The sequence below is a fragment of the Myxine glutinosa genome, chromosome 6 (genome assembly GCF_964187855.1).
Source record: "Myxine glutinosa chromosome 6, kmMyxGlut1.1, whole genome shotgun sequence".
Lineage (NCBI taxonomy): Eukaryota > Metazoa > Chordata > Myxini > Myxiniformes > Myxinidae > Myxine > Myxine glutinosa.
The window spans coordinates 149,713,002-149,734,692 of NC_136266.1; the positions used below are offsets into that span (position 1 = coordinate 149,713,002).

Below are 21,691 nucleotides of genomic sequence, written 5' to 3' on the forward strand. Positions count from 1 at the left end.
ATGATGTTGGTGTCATTGACTTTAGTTAGTTTTTATTTGTAAATAAATGGAGGAGAGAGTGAAGGCATTCCTTAGGATTCTTTATGTTTTAAAAATAAAGATTGAAATGTATATGTTGAAAACCAAAAAGGTTTTGATACTCTGTCGGAATTTTTCTGATAAATAAATATGAGTTATTGTCTCAAATGTAAAAAGAAAACTAAATCTAAAAATATCTCTTATGTTAAAGCTAAAAATAATAGAGTTTATCAAAAAGGAATATGTCAAGTATGTGGCTCTAAAAAGTGCCAATTCATCTCTCCTAAAAGAGGAGGAGACATACAAAAGTTTCTGTCAGGAAGTAAATTTACAACAACTGGAATTCCAGGGGAATTACACCTTCCAGGGTATTCTTTCTGTGGTCCAGGAACAAACTTGGATAAAAGATTAGATGAGGCTGACAATCCTAAACCTTGGTCTAAACCTACAAATAGGGTTGACGAAGTGTGTATGAAGCATGATATTGCTTATGGGAAAACCACTACGTTGACTGAAAAACATAAAGCCGACAGCGAAATGTTGTATAATTTGTCTTTGATACAAAATCCAACGTTGAGAGAGAAAGTTGATAGGTTTATTGTGAGAAATTTGATAAATGCTAAATTGAAACTTGGTCTTGGTTATTCCTCAAAAAACTATTAGGCTCTAATGATGCCATCAAGACTGAGGAGCTTTTGGCTGAAGAATTACACAAACCTATAATCACAAAGTTTAAAAGAAGGAAGGTTTATTCTAAATACACTGACCACATATGGTCCGCTGATTTAATTGAATTGAATAATGACAGGGGATACAGGTATGCTTTAACCGTTATTGATTTGAGGAGTAGATTTGCCTGGGTTGTCCCTTTAAAAAATAAAAGGGGTGATACTTTAATGTTAGCCTTTAAGCTAATATTTGATCGGGATAAAAGGAAACCAAAGAAGTTATGGACTGATGAGGGAACAGAGTTCTATAACAAAATATTCATGAAATTTCTTAAGGGGAAGGGTATTAAATTATACAGCACCTTTAATGAAGGAAAGGCAGTTGTTATTGAGCGTTTTAATCGTACTTTAAAAGAGAAATTATATAAAAAATTCACACAACTCGGTTCTCAAAAATGGGTGTATTTAATTCAGGATATTGTAGATAATTACAATAATACAGTTCATTCATCAACACAATCAAAACCATCAGAAACATTTACAAAATTAGAATATGAAAAGGAGATTAATTTGAGAAAGCCCAAGTTTAAAGTTGGTGATATTGTAAGAATATACAAATGGAAAAGTCATTTTGAGAAAGGTTATACACAAAAATGGACTCGTGAATTATTTAAAATCATTGATGTAATGGATACAGTCCCTTGGACCTACAAATTATATGATTTAAATGGAGAAGAAATCTTGGGTTCATTTTACTCACAAGAATTACAAAAAACACAAGTAAGCAGATAATACCCTTGAAAATAATAAATAAATAAATAAAATGTAATGGGGATACGTTTTTAAATCTGTGAACCCCAAACACAGAATCCCACAACTTTTTAGTTGGGGCTTAACTTTTGTGTGTGTATAATGGGGATACGTTTTTAAATCTGTGAACCCCAAACACAGAATCCCACAACTTTTTAGTTGGGGCTTAACTTTTGTGTGTGTATAATGGGGATACGTTTTTAAATCTGTGAACCCCAAACACAGAATCCCACAACTTTTTAGTTGGGGCTTAACTTTTGTGTGTGTATAATGGGGATACGTTTTTAAATCTGTGAACCCCAAACACAGAATCCCACAACTTTTTAGTTGGGGCTTAACTTTTGTGTGTGTATAATGGGGATACGTTTTTAAATCTGTGAACCCCAAACACAGAATCCCACAACTTTTTAGTTGGGGCTTAACTTTTGTGTGTGTATAATGGGGATACGTTTTTAAATCTGTGAACCCCAAACACAGAATCCCACAACTTTTTAGTTGGGGCTTAACTTTTGTGTGTGTATAATGGGGATACGTTTTTAAATCTGTGAACCCCAAACACAGAATCCCACAACTTTTTAGTTGGGGCTTAACTTTTGTGTGTGTATAATGGGGATACGTTTTTAAATCTGTGAACCCCAAACACAGAATCCCACAACTTTTTAGTTGGGGCTTAACTTTTGTGTGTGTGTGTATGTGCGAGTGAGTCATAATAATATACAAACCCTAACCCAACCCAAGCCCTAACCCAACCCCATCCCTAACCCAAACCCATCCCTAACCCAACCCATCCCTAACCCAACCCCATCCCTAACCCAACCCCATCCCTAACCCAACCCCATCCCTAACCCAACCCCATCCCTAACCCAACCCCATCCCTAACCCAACCCCAACCCTAACCCAACCCCATCCCTAACCCAACCCCATCCCTAACCCAACCCATCCCTAACCCTCACATTCAAAATCCCAACCCTAACCCAATCCCATCCCTAACCCAACCCCAACCCTAACCCTCACATTCAAAATCCCAACCCTAACCCAACCCATCCCTAACCCAACCCCATCCCTAACCCAACCCCATCCCTAACCCAACCCCAACCCTAACCCTCACATTCAAAATCCCAACCCTAACCCAACCCCATCCCTAACCCTCACATTCAAAATCCCACCCAAACCCTAACATAATCTTTCTTTTCTTCTTTTTTAAATACGTATTTCTTTTTTTTTTTTCCTCTTCCTCCAATTCTGTCTTTCAAGGCTTTTAAGTTTGAAGAAGTAGAAATGGGAAGAAAGAATTTTCCAGCATTTTCTTCCTCGAACTTTCTTGATATTGCTTAAATCAAGCGTCATTAAATAAAGAACATTGTTCATTGCTTTAGAATCCAAAGAGTCTCCAAGAGGAACCCCACAGGTAGAGTCTCCAAAATAAAACCAACTTTCCAAGTTCCCAAGGTATAACCACATTCCTGTTGAGCCTCCAAGATAGGTATCACATTCCGAGTCATCAAAACAAAACCCCCATTCCGAGTCTCCAAAAATATAACCATCTTTCCAAGTCCCCAAGGTAAAACCACAATTTTCAGAAATATTGGGGGTTTCCGTGATAAGTCTCACATAGTATAACTGCGGACCATCAGGGAAAACTTCCCTTTCCCAATTTTTTAGGGTTTCTATGATGTGTCTCACATAGTATAACTGCGGACCATCAGGGAGAATTCCCATTTCACAATTTTTTAGGGTTTCTATGATGTGTCTCACATAGTATAACTGCGGACCATCAGGGAGAACTCTCCTTGCCCAATTTTTTAGGGTTTCTATGATGTGTCTCACATAGTATAACTGCGGACCATCAGGGAGAACTCTCCTTGCCCAATTTTTTAGGGTTTCTATGATGTGTCTCACATAGTATAACTGCGGACCATCAGGGAGAACTCTCCTTGCCCAATTTTTTAGGGTTTCTATGATGTGTCTCACATAGTATAACTGCGGACCATCAGGGAGAACTCTCCTTGCCCAATTTTTTAGGGTTTCTATGATGTGTCTCACATAGTATAACTGCGGACCATCAGGGAGAACTCTCCTTGCCCAATTTTTTAGGGTTTCTATGATGTGTCTCACATAGTATAACTGCGGACCATCAGGGAGAACTCTCCTTGCCCAATTTTTTAGGGTTTCTATGATGTGTCTCACATAGTATAACTGCGGACCATCAGGGAGAACTCTCCTTTCCCAATTTTCAGAAATTTGTGGGTCTCCAATGTATGACTTGTATTCTGGCTCATCAAGGTAGAACTTGTTCAGTGGGTTTTGTTTTGATAACTCACAACAAGTATCATCATGGTAAAACTCTTTTTCAGGATTTTGTGGATCTCCAAGGTATAACTCTTTGGCTGGGTCATCAAGGTAGAACTCGTTCTGGGGGTCTTGGTTGTTCAAAATGTCTTCAAACAAAAAAATAACTTCATCCCAAGTTGTGTTAAAAGCAGAATTTTCATTTCGTATCTCAGATACAATTTCCTGTGAAAGAAAATAACAATGTATTAATTTAATACAATATTTTTTATTTGTATAAATCAAGCTTTATGAATATTAAAATAAACTTTGTTAACTCTTACACGAGTCTCATCTTAAAAAAAAAAAAAAATTAAATAAATAAATAAATAAATAAACAAACTTACCTCCATTGATAAGAGGTTCGAGTCCAGTTCATCAATCTGAAGGTTGAGTTCTACACAGGTAGTAGGACTCCATGGAATAGCAAAGTTATCCCATTCCATTTCGGCATAGTAGTCCATTCTCAAGTGAAGCAGAAAGCGTGTTTGAAAAAGCCTGTGTGGTCGGTGCCTTTTATAAGGACTGGGTGTGTCTTCCTGTGGAAATTCCCTGGGCGTGTCTTAACTGGAAATGATGTGATGGAAATTCCCTGAAAATGATGTAATGTATTACCTGGAAATGATACAATGCTGAAGAGTTTATAAAGTGGGTGGGACTTAGCAAAAGTGGGAGGAGCTTAGCAAAAGGGGGGCGGGGCTTAGTAAAAAGTGGGCGTGGCTTAACAAAAAGTGGGCGGGCTTAGTAAAAAATGGGCGTGGTTTACCAAAAAGTGGGCAGAGCTTACCAAAAAATGGTATGTGGCACTGGAGGCGCTCAAGCAAGAACATTGAGGGAGGTTTACCATTTTATCTTAGCTCAGTTAAAATATCTTAATAAAGAACCAAACTCAAACATATTTTTTGTTAATATATTAGATGGTGAAGAGAGTTGTAGGAGAATTAAATTATTTCCCACGCATAAACAAATATTTGTAGGGTCGTTGTTTGAGTGGGTTATATTCACCAGATGATATTAAGAGTAAAAGGTTAAAAGGTCCATAAGGTCAGAAGGATCACAGGTGTTTAAGTGGTCTAATGAATAAGGATAACATGTCAAAAGGTTAGAAGGTTCGTAAAGAACAGGGTGAGAGAAATATAGGTGTTTAGGGGCAATGAGGGAGGGAAAGAATTAATATGGAAGTGAATGGGTCAAAGATTAATCTGCCAGATGATATGTAGAAGAAGGATGATAGGTCTATAAGAGAAAACAAATATTTGTAGTGTTTGAGTGGTCTAATGAACAACATTAAGGATAGGTACTACAGACAAAAGGTTCATAAAGATGAGGGTGGGAGAAATAGAGGTGTTTATGATTTTTGAAAAAGACAAGGGGGTAAATGACATTAGATAGGGATTTCCCATGTTAAACGGAGGTGTCCCAGAAGCAACATTATTACACTACTACGGGCCCTCCAAAGAGGTGATACCAGCACATGTAGCCGGTCGTGATAAGGCATCGGCGGCCTGGTTATCCTTCCCCGGGCGATATTTGATGGTGTAACAGAAGTCGGCGAGTTCGATACGCCAGCGAGTGATTTTCTCGTTCTTAATGCGCTGGGCGTGTAAGGTGTCGTACATGAACGCAACGCTTTGCTGGTCCGTGATGATTTGGAAGCTCCGCCCGAGTAGGTACGGGCGCCATCGCCGAATAGACTCGACGATCGCATATGCTTCCTTTTCAACGGACGAGTGCCTCCGCTCAGCGGTGGTAAGAGTCCGTGAAAAGAAAGCCACGGGACGCCCCCCTTGGGAGAGGGTCGCCGCGATGGCCTGATCCGAGGCGTCACTTTCGAGGACGAACGAGCCGCTCTCGTCGATTGTCGCCACAGCAGCTCGGGCGATGTCGGTCTTAAGGCCTTCAAAGGCCGTCAATGCGGCCGAACTCAGGGGGAAGGTGTCGCAGGCCACAAGGGGGCGAAGTTTCGCGGAGAAACTTTGCACCCATTTGGAGTAATGGGCGAACAGCCCAAGGCCGCGCTTCAGGGACGCCCGATCGCAGGGAGGGGCCATGTCGAGCAAAGGTCACAGACGCTCCTTATCCGGAGCGACAGAGCCATGGGTCACGGCGTACCCCAGAAGATCTATCGTGCGTAGGGAGTATTGGCACTTACCCTCGTTCATAGTTAAGTGATACCGCTGCGCGACCTCGAGGAAGCGCTTCAGATTAGCATCATGGTGCCCTTGGTCATATCCACAAACCGTAAGATTATCGAGGTAGACGAAAACATCGGTTAAGTGCTCCCGCGCAATGAGGTCATCCATGGCCCTCTGGAAACAAGAGACCCCGTTCGTTACCCCAAAAGGCAATCGCGTAAATTGGTACAACCGCTGCCCCGACTCAAATGCGGTATAGATACGATCCGCCCTAGAGATAGGGATCTGGTGGTACGCACTACGGAGATCGAGAGTGCTATAGATCGAATACTGGGACACCTGTTGCACTAGCGCGTCCATCCCCGGAAGGGGGTAGGCATCCAGCTGTGTAAAGCGGTTAATCGTTTGGGAATAGTCGATTACCATGCGTCTGCGATGGGCCTCGCTGCGCACCACCAAGACCTGGGCGCGCCACGGCGACCTACTAGGTTCTATGATGCCGTCTTTCAAGAGCTGAGCCGTTTCGTCCGCAATGAATTGCATGTCAGCGCGAGAGTAGCGTCGTGATTTTACCGCGACAGGGGTGCAGTCGGAGGTTAGATTGGGGAACAGCGAAAGCGGCTGGACGTCCATTTGCGCTAGGGCGCACACCGCAAGCGCGTCGTCCGCCCCCACAACAAGAGTGTCAGGCCCACCAAACTCCATTACCAGACGTCCATGCAGCTTAAGAAAATCGTGTCCTAACAGAATATCAGCACATAATGCGGGTAAAACCATAAGGTGTACATCAGGGAAAACCCGTCCCTTTAGCACGAGTTTCAATCGGCATTCCCCCTTCGTGCTGAGCCGAAGCCCCTGGGAAGCCATGAAGATTCGTCTCGTAGACCGCCAGATCCGCCATCCATGCCTGAGCACAAGTCGCTGGTCGATAAAACTATCCGTAGATCCTGTATCCACCAAGGCCCGAACACAATGGCCTTCAACCATGAGGGGAATAAGGGCTTGAGCCAGGCCAGACGAGGCTGCTGGGAGCGGGACTGAGCCCCCCGAATGGGTCGGACCAGCCTCGCGGGTGGATCCTACGCCAGCAGCAGTTTTGCGGTCGTGGCCGGAGTCTGCGTTGACCATGGGGAATCCATTATCGTCATCAGAGGGCTTTCCCCAGCATTCCGGTGTTTCGCGATTCAAAATCTGACAAATCTGACGAGAAAAGGCCTCCGTAGTATTTGAAATCGCCTTTTGACACTTTTGGCAGAAAACGGCTTCCGTAGTATCCGAAATCGCCTTTTGACATTTTTGGCAGAAAAAGGCTTCCGTAGTATTCGAAATCGCCTTTTGACATTTTTGGCAGCAAAAGGCCTCCGTAGTATTTGAAAGCTCCCTTATCTCCTTTGTCGGGGCGTGGGCCGCTGTTAGCTCGTGGACGACTCGAGGAGTACGTTCCGCTGGGGCTTGGCGAGGTTTCAAAGCCCCTTGCGTGGCCCGGAGTTTGGCCAAGGACACGGCCTTTGTGCCCGATGGAGAATGAGACGGTGGTGGCTGTCCGGTGACGCCCGCCAAGGACGTCTGAGCGCCCAGGGGTCCGCAGAGAGGGGCCCTCCCCTTTGAAGTCGGGTAAGGCGCCGGGTGTCGGGCTCGGCTCGGCGCGGGCTCCGCAATGAGCCCATTCAAGGTCGCTGCGCCCGCGCGACCGCGACTGCGCGAGTCAATGAGCCGCGAGCCGCGTGCCGTTTTCCTGCACACTTTCGTGTAATGTCCCTTTAGCGAGCACAAATGGCATATAGCGTCTCGTGCCGGACACACGACCCGGGCATGACGTGGCCCCCCACAGAAAAAGCATGCGGCCCCGCGCAAGGCCTTGGGTCTGGTCGTAACGGCAGCCGTCAGGGCTGGGTCTTCCTCCGGAGCATCCCGGAGTTCAGCGAGCGGATCCGCGTCCTCGGCGGTAGCACTCTCCGGCCGGGCGTGTAGTGTGGTGCCCGCCAAAAGGCGCGTGCGATCATTGGTGTTCGATTGCATCCGCGCTTCGGTGTATACTGTCGCTTGCTCGAGTGCCGTAGCGAAGGTCAGGTCGGTCTTCTCCAAGAGTTTGAGCCTTAGTGCCTGGGAGGAGACCCCTGCAATGAAGGCATCTAAAAGACGATCATCCTGAGCCTGCGCGGGAGTCCGTGGCTCCCTGACGCTGTCCAGCAAAAGCTGCCGGAGCTCCTGGGCGTAGTGGTCCATCGCCTCGTTGGGTTGCTGGCGTCGCGTTTGCAACAAATAGCGTGCGTACACCGGGCTTTTTTTCTTTATGTATAGCCGTTTGAGCTCGGCGATGGAGAGGTCGTACGTCGCGCATTGAGCGATAGCGTTGTACACCCGGTAGTCGATTTTTGCATGGAGAGTTGCTAGCTTCGCGGCAGCCGTCTCAGTCTCAGTGCTTCAGCTGCAAGCCACCATCCGCGGCTTGCGGGTCGGCGCTGAAGATGGACACCGGTCTCAGGCTCATCAAAAAGATTCTGCAATTGTCTGAGCCAGTGCTTCAGCTGCAAGCCACCATCCGCGGCTTGCGGGTCGGCGCTGAAGATGGACACCGTCAGCGTCTTGTTGCCAGCCATGGATCTTAAATGCAATTAAGTGTTGTGGAAAACCAATCAGGTCCACACAACTTTAGTCCAATAGTTGGTTTAATTGCATTTAGATCATCACATCATCCTGTAAAGTAGAAATACACAATAAGTATACGATGCGACATCTCATGGGTCCATTCATATCATTCAATGCAAGCAAGCTGGATATTCTATACAGGCGTACCGTTAGCGAGGCTACCGATGTAACATGTCACAGGAGAAGTCTCCGGAGCACCGTTCGCAGCAGCGGGTCTTATAGTCACGCCCATAGCGGTGTCAACGTGCAGCGAGCATCACCCCGGGTTCAGTACGAATACGATTTCACTACAAAGACATTTCAGCTTTTTATTTTTTATTATTTTGTAAAAATTTTCTTTTTAAAAATGTTCCACTTTGACATTATGGGGTATTATGTGTATATCAGTAACAAAATATCTCAATTTAATCTATTTTAAATTCAGGCTGTACCATCAAAATGTGAAAAAGTCAAGGGGTGTGAATCTATATATATAAAGGAGGAGTGTGTGTGTGTGTGTGTGTGTGTGTGTGTGTGTGTGTGTGTGTGTGTCTGTCTGGATGTCCGCTTATAACTCAAGAACTACACATCGGAGAAAAGTTTTAAACACAGATTCGGAATCGGCATAAAATTCCGGTGGTTATAGGCTACTTTTTATTTTAATATCAATGGTTAAAAAAACCGGGCCAGCTGCAATTCCATGGTGTAGTTTGTGGTGGCGCTATTGCCCCTTTCCCATCCCATGACGCATTGCGGTTCCGATTCGCGATAAGGTCTATGCGCTATCACCGACACTTTTCCACCTTTTCCATACCTTTTAATCAGATTTACCTTATCGTCCATCGTAACCACATTACGCTTGGAAACACTAGCATTATCCTTCTTCGGACCCATGGCTAACACAGACACAGTAAAGGAATACTGTACATCGCCTCTGTTTTGAATGAGAATCAGCAGTTGCGCATATGTACAGTATACTGTACGTACATATTTATATATTTTTAATGTGCTTTTTATTGTATTTTAAATTGTTTTTTAGCTTCTTTTATTGTTAATTTATGTACTATTTTATTTATTTTAAATATATTTTTAAGGAAAACAAATGTTTTTACATCTGTAGGAGTGATGTAATGTCGCACATAATGATGTTCGCTGCCCGGTCATGAAAGAAATTATGATTCTCTTGCCAAAGTGACATGAAGATCAGGCAGTAAACCTCCCAACTGAGTTTCTCAACAGTCGTCAGCCTCAAGGACTCCCAACACACAGGTTGATTCTCAAGGTGGGAGCACCAACCATGCTTCTAAGGAATCTTGATCCACCAAAGCTGTGTAATGGAACACGATTGACAATCCAGCAAATGATGCCGCATGTCCTAGAGGCAACCATCCTCTCAGGACAATACAGAGGAGAGAAAGTATTCATTCCAAGGATACCACTTATTCCACCTGACCTTCCATTCTCCTTCAAGAGGATTCAGTTCCCCATCAGGCTATGTTTTGCTATGTCCATCAACAGGGCGCAGGGGCAATCAATGAAGGTTGTAGGCCTGAACTTCACAGAACAAGTGTTTGCCCATGGCCAGCTTTACGTGGGCTGCTCGAGGGTTGGAAAACCAAGCAATCTTTATGTCTTGGCACCAAGTAAGAAAACCAGAAATGTTGTATACCCAGAGGTTTAGAGAAATTGAAAATTGACAAAACGTCATGTAGGAAATGTACTGTGATGTTGCTCTAAAATATACATGTTCTTTTCATCATATATTTGTGTTATTCTTATTCAACCCGGGCGAAGCCGGGTACCTCAGCTAGTACTTTATAAAGGCACTGTAAATGGAGAATCGTTTTGTTTTTTATATCTCATGTAACATATGTAATTAAATTAGGTGTCATTACTAACTTTTATGGTCCACTCATTTGTTCCTCTATTTTCCTGGCTGTGGAACAAACTTCCCCACTCTCTTCAATATCATTCTTCCCTCCTGTTCTTTCAGACAACTGTTCACCAACATCTCAGATTTTGCCAATCCAAAACCATTGTCTCTTCTCCCCTTACTACCTCCTCCCACACCCCTAAACTTCCAGTTTTTCCATCCTTAGACCTTGCTTCTGTATCCATATTATCCATCCCTGCTTTCTGCCCTACCCTTCAGCCTTACTCGTATCCCTTGTTTGTCCGTCTCCGTGTACCTTCTCCCTCGGCTCTATTGCTGGCGTTTCCCCCTTCTCTTTCTACTATTCATTTTCTTCAGTTGCTTCCTGGTCTGTTGTGTGTTCTAGCTCTTCCAAGAGCCTTGACTCTGTATACAATGATTTTATATCGGTTAAACAGTCTTGAAAAGGTAATGAAATATGCACCTGTCTATGAATGAAACTATTGCATTGTCCTCTCTTGTTTTTAACTTGAACCTTTAAAAACCCTGCAGATACTGGCTGTGGCTCTAGTGCTAGTTTGCAAATCTTTCCGAGGATGTCATCGTGCGCGGCTCAGAGTTTGCGATCACAATCCAGAAGCTGCCCGTGTGCCATGCACAGCTTGGCTGAGTCCCAAAGTAAGACCAGAACTAAAAATGAATTTGAATCTAGGGCTTGGGATGTCCTAGTATGGCTGGTCCAAGGTAATGTTGAACTCAATCAGAAGCATAACTCAGATCTGATAAGTCAACTTTAGCTGGACAGTGTCGTATTTATAACATGTACTTCAAATTTATATTTAAACTTTTGCAAAATGGGGAGAGTTGGGGAAGCGATAGGGGATCTGTACTAAGGGTCTGTCCTTAAGTCTGCCAAAAATGCTCTCATCTTGATCTCAAATAAACTTCTGAATGACCTCTGTTTTATAAAATTTTATGTCAACACAGAATGATTCTGTCCAGAGGCGACAACATCTGATCTGCCAAGCAAAGCCTCCTTCTTATGCATCTCGACAGCTAGCAAGGCATGGCAGCCGTAAGCGCGTAGCTTTGTCTTGCACTCTAAGGTATGCTTCCTTCTTTTCTGGCTCTTTCATGATGTTACAAGATTGGACTTTTTGTAGTCAATGTACAGTCCATGTTTTGATGAAATCACAGTCTTTGACACTGCCAGGGTTTTCTCTGTGTAACCCAGGAATGCTTTTCTGTGTCCTCTACCTCCACAGTGAGCTTATTCTTTACATGCCCACGCTGGCATTAGTGGTCTTCCTTGCCTTCTCCAAGTTTTCCCCAGAAACCTCATCCCTTCACAATGCTGTCCACACACACTTTTCTAGGTGGGTTTATCAACACAACCTCATGATGTTGGGACCTTCCTCAAGTGTAGCTTATTCATGCGTATACCTCATATGGAATGTTAACGTATACACGTTAACTTTATTTTTTATCTTGCTTGACAAAGAAAAGAAAGATGAACCAAGAAAAGATGAACAAGTGGAAGGAATGTATGGAGGCAAAAGGTCTGAAGGTGAATATCGGAAAGACGAAGGTGATGGCAAGTGGTAAAGCATGTGGTGAGGTGGAAAGAACTGGGAAGTGGCCATGTGCTGTGTGCAGGAAGGGTGTCGGAGTGAACTCCATTCAATGTACAATGTGCGCTGAGTGGGTTCATCAAAAATGTAGTGGTCTGAGAGGGTCATTAACCAGTGTGGCAGCTACATTCAAGTGTAAGGTGTGCACAGAGGGAGCTGCAGATGGAGGAAATGTTGAGTTGGATCTTGGAGACGGCGTGAAGCTGCAAGGTGTGAAAACATTTTGCTACCTCGGAGACATGCTGAATGGAGAAGGTGGATCAGACTCGGCAACGGTTGCTAGAGTGAGATGTGCATGGAAGAAGTTTCGGGAACTGAGTGGCGTGCTGACGAGGAGGGGAGTGTCGTTGAAGCTGAAGGGAAAGGTGTATGCTGCATGTGTGAGAAGTGTTATGATTTATGGGAGCGAGACATGGGTAATGAACGTAGAGCAGCAACGAAGGCTGGAAAGGGTGGAAATGCGAATGGTTCAGTGGATGTGCGGAGTATCGTTGAGAGAGAGGAAGACAAATGATGAATTGCGAAAGATGATGGGAATAGAGCCTGTGATGGATGCTGTGAAGAGGCAGAGGTTGAGATGGTTTGGTCATGTGTTGAGGAAGGATGAAAGTGACTGGTTGAGAAGAGTGATGGAAATGAATGTAGAAGGAAGTAGAGGACAGGGAAGACCGAGAAAAACTTGGCTAAAGATGGTGGAAGAAGAAATGCGGGCAAGGGGGTTAACAAGGAGAGATGCAGAAAATAGGGCAAAATGGAGAAGATTGTCATGGGGACCGCAAGGCTAACCCCCGCTCTTGCAGGGAAAATAGCCTTAAAATGCCTGTTGTTGTTTGTTGTTTAACTTGCTTGAGGAACTTGTTCTTTATTTATTTATCTGTATGTAAGTCTTATGTTTGTATTCTGTTCATCACTTCGGATTTAATAAACAAATCATAATTTGTCACTGCCGGTGGTCGGTAATTACGAGTACAGAACCCGTCCTTGTGTGCGGTTTAATTCCCCACTTCTATATTTCTGGTTTTCATTCACAAAATTGGCATATTACAAGACTTGGAAAACCAGCTTACACCAGGAGGTGTTGTTTACGATACTTGTTTGTATCAGAGATAACTCTCCCTCCCTCCCACCTGGAACCTCAGTTTTCAACTCATTCCACCAAGTAAGTGGTTTCAGAGTGAAGAGAAGTCAAACAAACACACAAATGATAGATCCCCAACTTGTATGCTTTTCTTTGGTTATGACTTGTAATACCCAATGCCAACTTGGTGGCGCTATATGATAAACATTTATATTGAGAGGATTTGGGGACTCTTCCCCCCCATTCACCCGCTCAAACTCCCACAATGAACACCTGGTTAACCTCACCTGAGGAGAGGGTATTGCATTTGAGTCCGTTTGTCTGTCTGTTTGTCCGCACAGAATAAATATGATTTTCTCTGCAACCGTTGGTCCGATTGACAGGATATTTTCACCATTGGATGCAACTCCACCTGTATAATTTTTTTGTGATAATTATTACTTGTAAATAAGTAAGTAAATTGTAAGTAAATACTTGATAATTGTGACTTGATAATTGTAAAAGTTGTATAAATAAATAAATCCTCGAATTTTTCGGCGTTAACGCAGTGTCTATTACACCACCCGATCTAACCCATCTAACACAGACAGACGCAGCCTCTCAGACATTTGTACCTGTTGTTTGTGTCCTTTATGACGTCCTTAAAACAGTAAGTTTCCTGTTTGGAATGATTTTCAATTTTGTTTTCCTGCCAGACAGACAGAGTAGAAATATTATCTCACTCCTCTCGGCACATGTGCAATCGGGACGAATTCAGAGACAAAGTACAGTAAAAGAGTAAACTTCTCTCCCTATTCATGTTCCGATTTGTGTTCAAAATGTAACATTCAATTAAAATCAATTGTTTCTCGATCATGAACTGATAAGATGAAAGGATGGATGGATGGACATGAACCAATTGCTTAACCCCGCTTTTCGCTTCGCGTGGCGGGGTTACAACACGGCTGGGCCAATCACACTTTTTCTTTGATTTATGTAGAATTCCAGCCCCTTGGCCTAATCTCCCCAAATTTTCCATATGTGTCGGTGGTACCCAGTGTCAGGTCATGGGCATCTCTACTCCCCCCCCCCCCCCCCCCACACCCTCCCTCTCCCCTATCCTGCTCCTTCGGGCAAGGAAATTCTCTATATGTATACAACTAAAAATCATGGAACAAAACAGGTCTGGGTCGATCTCCACCAAATTTTATATAAATGTTGGCAGTTGTTGACTCAAGTCAGTGACTTGGACTTGAGTCTGACTCGAGCCACATTTTTATTGACTTGTGACTTCCCTCGACTTGCAGAAAAATGACTTGGGCCATGACTTGTAAACATTTGACTTGCCGACATAAAATAGTCGTTCAGGTTTGAAGATTGTAGTGACTGGCTTACGACACTTCCGAGCATGGGCAAAGCTTTTCCGGTCTGTACATCACGTGACAGTTACATAGTCAGTCCTTATTGGTTCCATGTAATTACCAATGAGGGAGTTGCTTCTTAGGCATTGGATCACAGCGGAGCGAAGCTTCTAGAGTTTGGTGACATGTTGAGAAAGGCTCAATATGATTTCTTCGGAATTCCATGTGGCGTTGAGTTGTTCTTACGAATGAACAATGCGGGGCCACACGTGCTTAACTCCAACATTCCGTTCTATTTATATAAACTAAACTAACATTTTGCCGCATTCATGCATCGACGAATACTCGGTCGTCCTGGGTTGATTTTTTTTCCTGCCTTTCGGCACCGAGGATATGCAAGCTCAGAAGTTGATTTAACCAAATATATCTGATATGAACCTTCCCTTAACCCATCAGTGACCAACCCATTTTACGGCTGATTAATCACTAGAAAAAAAATTGGCAGTAAAAAAAAAAAATTGGCAGCAAAAGGTAATTTTTGTTTTTCTTTTTTCAACATTTTGGGACGTGACTCATTTTCAACGATATCAAAATGATGGCATTCCATAAAAATGTCGGCATTTCATAAAAATTCATGCTATTCAGTCAGAACAATACGACTTGTGACGACTCGAGTTGAGGGAAAAATCCCTTTTTTTTCCTTTTTCTTTTTTGTATACAAGATCGAGGCTCGTGTAAGAGCTAATATTGATCACAAAAAGACAAACTGACACATAAAACATAAAACATATGATAAAGGGAGCGGGGAGTACAAGGTGGAGAGCAGGGACATCGGGAGATCTGTGGGAGGGAGAGGGCTTGGTGGGAGGAGGCATGGGAAGGGGGGGGGGGGCTCACTTGCGACTTGACTTTTGAACAATTTTGATCAATGTTCTGTTGTTTCCACTGATTGTTTTACTTATCACAAGGCTTTTTCAAATTGCTGGAGAAAAACGATTGATTAATTTTTTTTTTACTTGCAAAGACCAACGTTTGGACAATCCTTTGTGGTTGAGTGCCTATACTATTGCAATACCCTTGTGCTTCAATGTTTCTGCACCTTTGGTGCTGCTCTCTTCACAGGGCCTTGGAGTCAACTTTATATGTGTCTGAGGACTTGTGGAACTGGAGTGTAGGCCCTCTTCTTGATTGCTTATTCCTCGAGCCGACTGAAACTACGCAGGTACCAGCATGACCTAATACGGGACTTTTTGAAGCGAGGCTATGTATGCTAATGAGGCCTTTTGCTCAGGCCCATTTTGTGCATTTTCAATGACTCGGTTATGCTCGCCAGACACTTTTAACCTCCTGTTACTCGCATGCAATGTGTAAGTGAAATCGTCTTCTAAACATAATTTTCAGCATTTAGAAGAAAGAGTGGCAATTTCAAATTGGTTAATGATAATTGCTCAGTTCCTGAATGCAAATCAGACTCAGGAGAATATAGGGAATAGGAGAAAAGTTTGTGTATGAGAAGGGTCGGGTTCATACCTTTTCCTGTTGGTACAAGTGAGTGACGTCCCTGGATATAACACACACAAGGATGGGCTGACACTTCACCTTTTACCAATAGATGCAAGAATCTTATTATAATTCACCAAATGTCCGTCCGTCTGTCCATCCGTTCGAAGGTACCGCAAAAACGGCTGAACCAATCGCAACGATATTTTGGGTGGGTAATCCTGGGAACCCCTGGAGTAAAATAGGGTATGTTGTTTTTCCAATTTCAGCTTTGGCCTCCAGCATGTTCAGGTTTCGACTGCTGCATAACGTTATTTTCCCGGGTCCCGCACAAACGGCTGCACCGATCAGACTCGGTGACCTTAGACAAAGACCTTTTATAAGGACATGGGTTGAAGCCCTGCTTGAGGGAATATTACACTCATTCTTATGCTCATTAAACATTAAACGTTCATTCAATGATTACGAAAATAAAAACGAAAAACATTACGAAATTATGTTCATACCATCACATCAAACACTACCGTAAATACAAACATCGTCACAACATCGTCACAAACGTTACGTTACGTAATTCAAACCGTGAACACATCGAATATTGGAGAGCCCATTGCCCAAATTTGAAACACAATGGGATAATATTTACCGATATGAACAGTGATGTGGCTTTTATTGAAATTCTACAAATACTGTTTAGATTTTGATGATTTGCGTGTGATATGATTTAACGGATGTTTATATAAATCGTTTAAAATAAAAAAAGCCTTCAATTTCTGATATTTTGCCTTTTCATTTGGGCCTCCCAATTGAAGCCCCGCCCATAGTTGCTAGTGTAGTATAATTTATCTTGCGGCCCGGAACCAAATAAACAAAAAATATATAAATTTATAACGGCCTTCACAGCTCAAACAGCTCCCACTCCATCCCTCCCAAACATGATTAATCATAAATATCATCACAAACGTACCGTGTGCATTGACATGCTCCAGATATGACCTTCACATTGGTGTTCAAAAACCAGATACGGCGTCTCCAACTCTTACATTGTGCAGAGGCACTTCCCTTTCTCTCTGGTACTTTTCCAAATATTTTCGGCTTCTTTTAGAAGCTTTGTGAGCCATCTTAGGTAACAATCCTTCCTGATCATGCACGATACAAGTTTATATGTCTTGAATGCCAACAACAACAACTCAGCTTGATTGCTCTTTCTAAAGGTTTCTGCACGTGCACGCTGAGCATTCTGGGGCGAATTGTGTCATTGTGAAAGTGCCGTATTAGCAATTATTTAATATAATGGGAAGGTTTGAAGCAGAAACTCGATGGAGGTGGTGAAATAGTTCAAGACAATTATCATTCTTTGTAAAATGATGACAGCAGCTGAATTTGATTGGATGGCGGACCGAGACTTTCAACTAACTAAGCTGTAAACTAGCAATGGAGACCTCGTAGTTTTGGAAACCTGAACCTGGTATGTTTGTCAAGCCGAACATAATGCCAGGAGGGTTGTCTTAGCCTATCAACAACTATTGGGGATGCCTCTCCATGGTGGTTGCACCCCCGATTGGAAATCGGGGAGGGGGGGAATCTTCCCCATTCTTTCCTGCTACCCGGATTTGTCAGGCATGGTCAAAGTGCCGATCGGTCCCCATGGACCGGCCCTTTCCCTCTTGTCTCTGTCTTCTCTCCCTTCTCTAACTCTATTGAGGCCCTGACTTCGTGAAGGCATCTCTATGATTCTCAGTACACCATCCCAGATGTGGGGCATCTCTGGGTCGCTCCTGGTAGATCAATCCGCTGTCTCCGTGCCGCCGGCTTGTTCAAGAGAATTGCCTGGGGCTATACAATAACAACAACTCAGCTTGCCATCCTTCTGAGGTCGGGAAAATGAATATGAGCTTACTGGAAATGGGCACTGCATCAGTGTGCTTATGACGCGCTGGTACATTTTGATTGTCTCTCACGTGCAGTCATGAATTTGCTTGCCTGTTTAACGGCATCAGGCATAATAATTTTGCCAATGTCAATAATTATACCTGATATCACAACCTGACAGCAAACAATTCTGCTACCATGGTCTTTTGCTCCAATACAACAGCATGGGTGTATATTACATCTTTCTGTTAGCTTGGTCATTCCATCCTTGATCATTGAGATTTCAATCTTACTCCCAAGGTTATCCGCTTCGGCTTGATACAATGGTGTAAAACTAAGCCAAACACACTGTCATCTGATAACAGATGTTCTCATGGATATTTGTGGAAGTCTTTTTGCTTCTGTAGCTTTTTCAGATCTAGTAATACTCTTGGCTGGCAGGATGGTTTGGAGGTACGCACACTCACCTCTAAGCTATCTAGCCTGGGTTTGAATCCCGACCCAGCTATAAACTGTCATTCAGGTGTTTCTCAGGCAGGTGATCCATCAATATGTGTGTGCCGTCCATTTGATGGACGTTAAATGGGATTCCTGCGTCGGAGTGGTGATCCGACCAGGATTGTAGCCGAGTAACTGCTTTGGCACCACCAACGCTCTGCATAGGCCATGGTACATGATGAGGATGATGAGTAATACCCTGTGTTGAAGTCCCCTTTCTTCTTGTCAAATACGAGGTACACAGCTGCAGCAAGCTTGTGTTCAACGTCGGTGCTGAAACTGGCCAGTGTCAGACCGTGGGTCTTATGCAATACCACGATGTAGCATAAATGTGTAAATAGCGTTTTCTTTTCTTCTAAAAAGCACAACCTATTTTGCAATAGATTACTGGAATGCCTTCATGTGTTTTTGAGTCGTTCACAACCAACGAAATAAAATTGTATACAATGACCGTTAGTTATTACTTGCAAAATTGAAGATTTTTCAAGTATATTGGTTGGTCTTGTGCCTTATTCTGTCTGTCTGCTTGTCTGTCTGTAAATCGCCTGCAGGTCACAATTTTAAACCAATCTTTACAAAATTGCACCAAATGGTAGAGTTGATCATAAGGAAGAAGCCGATTGATTTTTGAGGTCAAAGGTCATCTTGAGATCGAATTTCTAAAATTGACATTTTTCATCCGATTCACTTGAAAGTTGAACAGCATTTGCATATTGAGTCACTAATTTGGGATCAACTATTTTGAGGTCAAAACGTCAACTGAAGGTCAAACTCCTAAAAGCATCAATTTTTCATCTGAAAAATAATCAATCGCCATCCGATTGAACCGAGCTTTGATTAGAATCGTCAATTTTTATCTTGATGAAATGGTCAATTTGATGTATACTTGTCAACATGTTTTGAGGGGGGAGCCGTGGATTTTCCAAGTATCGTGCTCTGCATGACATCTTTTTTTCCAGTTTAGGTGGTCGTCTTGTTCACTCGGACTCGGACCTCGTGAAACTTTAAACACAGGATGTTCACAATTACAACCATACTCGATCATTCCTTCACGTTTGAAGCTTTAAAACATTTTTCTGAAGATACGGGTGAATAAATATAACATGTTTTTGTGCAGATGAACACACAGCAGTTGGGCCCGGCCACCCTGTGGCTGCTGCGAACCACAAATACCATGCCTTGCCTGGTAAGATTTGCCTCGACCATTGCTTTAGATTCAGCGGTTGAATAAGATCTTACTAGGATGGGTCTGAAGGTGATGCATTAAATTTCCTTGCATTTGGGGTTTCGAGCAGTTCACCTGAGATCGCTGGCAATATGTGCACGGGAGTGATGGAACGCTTCTCGACCGTGGGAACTGTGCTGTGATTTGAAGCCTCTCAGACATCTACATGCAAACACAGTAGAGTTTTCACATCTTTGATACGCAGGATATTGTCTTGCACCATATGGAGCTTCTTTCCCCAGAATAAAACTTTCTGAATCCACCATTACTGCAGCACATTACTGCAGGTGGTGCTACTGGTAAAAGTGCTGAGCTTGGACACTTCCCCTTCAGGGTCGTTTTTGGAGATGTTTCTCAACCAGCCACAAGCCATTGCGCTTGGTTTTACTTAAAATGGCACTTACGACTGCAAATGACAAAGGCAAATATTGAATATACAGTACCTTCAGAAAGTATTCATGCACCTTGATTTTTCCACATTTTTTTTTGTTACAGCCTGATTTAAAAATGGATTGAATTGAGAATTTTTTGTCACTGATCTACACATAATACCCCATAATGTCAAAGTGAATTTTTTTTTAAGAGAAACTTTTACAAAATAATTAAAAATTAGAAGCTGAAATGTCTTGCGTCAATAACTATTCAACCCCTGTGCTATGAAATTCCAAATTGAGATCAGGTGCATCCATTTTCCTTTGATCATCCTTGAGATGTCTCTACAACTTGGTTGGAGTCCACCTGTGGCCAATTAAATTGACTGGACATGATTTAGAAAAAAACAACTTTCTATATAAGGTCCCACAGTTGTCAGTTCATGTCAGAGCAGAAAGTTTACCATGAAATTCAAGGAACTGTCCATATAACTCCAAGATAGAATTGTGTTCAGGCATAGATCTGTTGAAGGGCATAAAACATTTTTTACAATGATGAAAGTTCCCAAGAGCACAGTGAGCTCCACCATTAGGAAATGGAAAGCATATGGAACTACCCAGACTCTTCCTAAAGCTGGCAGTCCAACCAAACTGAGCAACCGGTGAAGAAGGTCCTTGGTCAGGGAGGTGACCAAGAACATAACCACTCCGACAGAAGTACAGAGTTCCTTGTCTGCGATGGGAGAACATGCCGGAAGGACAACAGTCTCTGCAGAAGTTCACAAATCTAAGGTTTATGGGAGAGTGGCCAGACGGAAGCTACTCCTGAGAAAAAGGCAAAAGACAGCACACCTTGAGTTTGCAAAAGGCACGTAAAAGACTCAGCATGAGGCAAATATTCTGTGATCTGATGAGACGAAAACTGAACTCTTTGGCCTGAATGCAAAGCGTTATATTATGTCTGGTGGAAACCGAGCACAGTTCAACACCCATCTAACACCACCCCTACCGTGAAGCATGGTGGTGGCAGCATCAAGCGATGGCGATATTTTTCAGTGGAAGGGACTGGGAGATTTGTAAGGATAGAGGGAACAATGAATGAAGCCAAATACAGGCAAATCCTTGAGAAAAACCTGTTTCAGAGTGCAAAAAACTGACTGCAGCAAAGATTTACATTCCAATAGGTAAGGCCAATGACCCCAAACATACATCCAAGCAACACTGGAATGGCTTCAGAACAAGAACGTGAAAGTCCTTGAGTGGCCCAGCCAAAGCCCAGACTTGAATCCCATTGAGAATCTGTGGAAAGACTTGAAGATTGTTGTTCACCGACGCTCCCCATCCAACTTGACAGAGCTTGAGAAAATCTGCAATGAAGAATGGGAGAAACTCCAGATGTGCAAAGCCGACAAACATACCCAAGAAGACTCGAAGCTGTAATCGCTGCTAATGGCGCTTCAACAAATTATTGACTCAGGTGGTTGAATACTCATATAAATTAGATATTTCTTTTACTTTTTAAATTATTTTGTAAAGATTTGTAAGAAAAAAAGAATCCACTTTGACATTATTTTTATTGGGTATTGTGTCGATCAGTGACAGAGAAATCTCAATTTAACCCATTTTAAAACGTAGTCGGTCACACAACAAAATGTAAAAAAGTCAAGTGGTGCGAATACTTTCTGAAGTTACTGTATGTATAAAAGATAAAAGGAT

The 21,691-nt window shown here is 43.0% G+C and overlaps 1 protein-coding gene across 1 annotated transcript in view; it reads left to right on the plus strand.

The window, feature by feature from the left end:
* The window catches only part of PKD1L1 (polycystin 1 like 1, transient receptor potential channel interacting), a 156,617-nt gene that overhangs the window by 88,054 nt on the left and 46,872 nt on the right, over positions 1–21,691 (plus strand). The window contains exons 16-20 of the mRNA XM_068119426.2: positions 11,013–11,138; positions 11,448–11,566; positions 11,726–11,836; positions 15,632–15,731; positions 19,497–19,565. Coding sequence (XP_067975527.2) covers positions 11,013–11,138; positions 11,448–11,566; positions 11,726–11,836; positions 15,632–15,731; positions 19,497–19,565 — 525 coding nt within the window. The remainder of the gene's footprint in view (positions 1–11,012; positions 11,139–11,447; positions 11,567–11,725; positions 11,837–15,631; positions 15,732–19,496; positions 19,566–21,691) is intronic.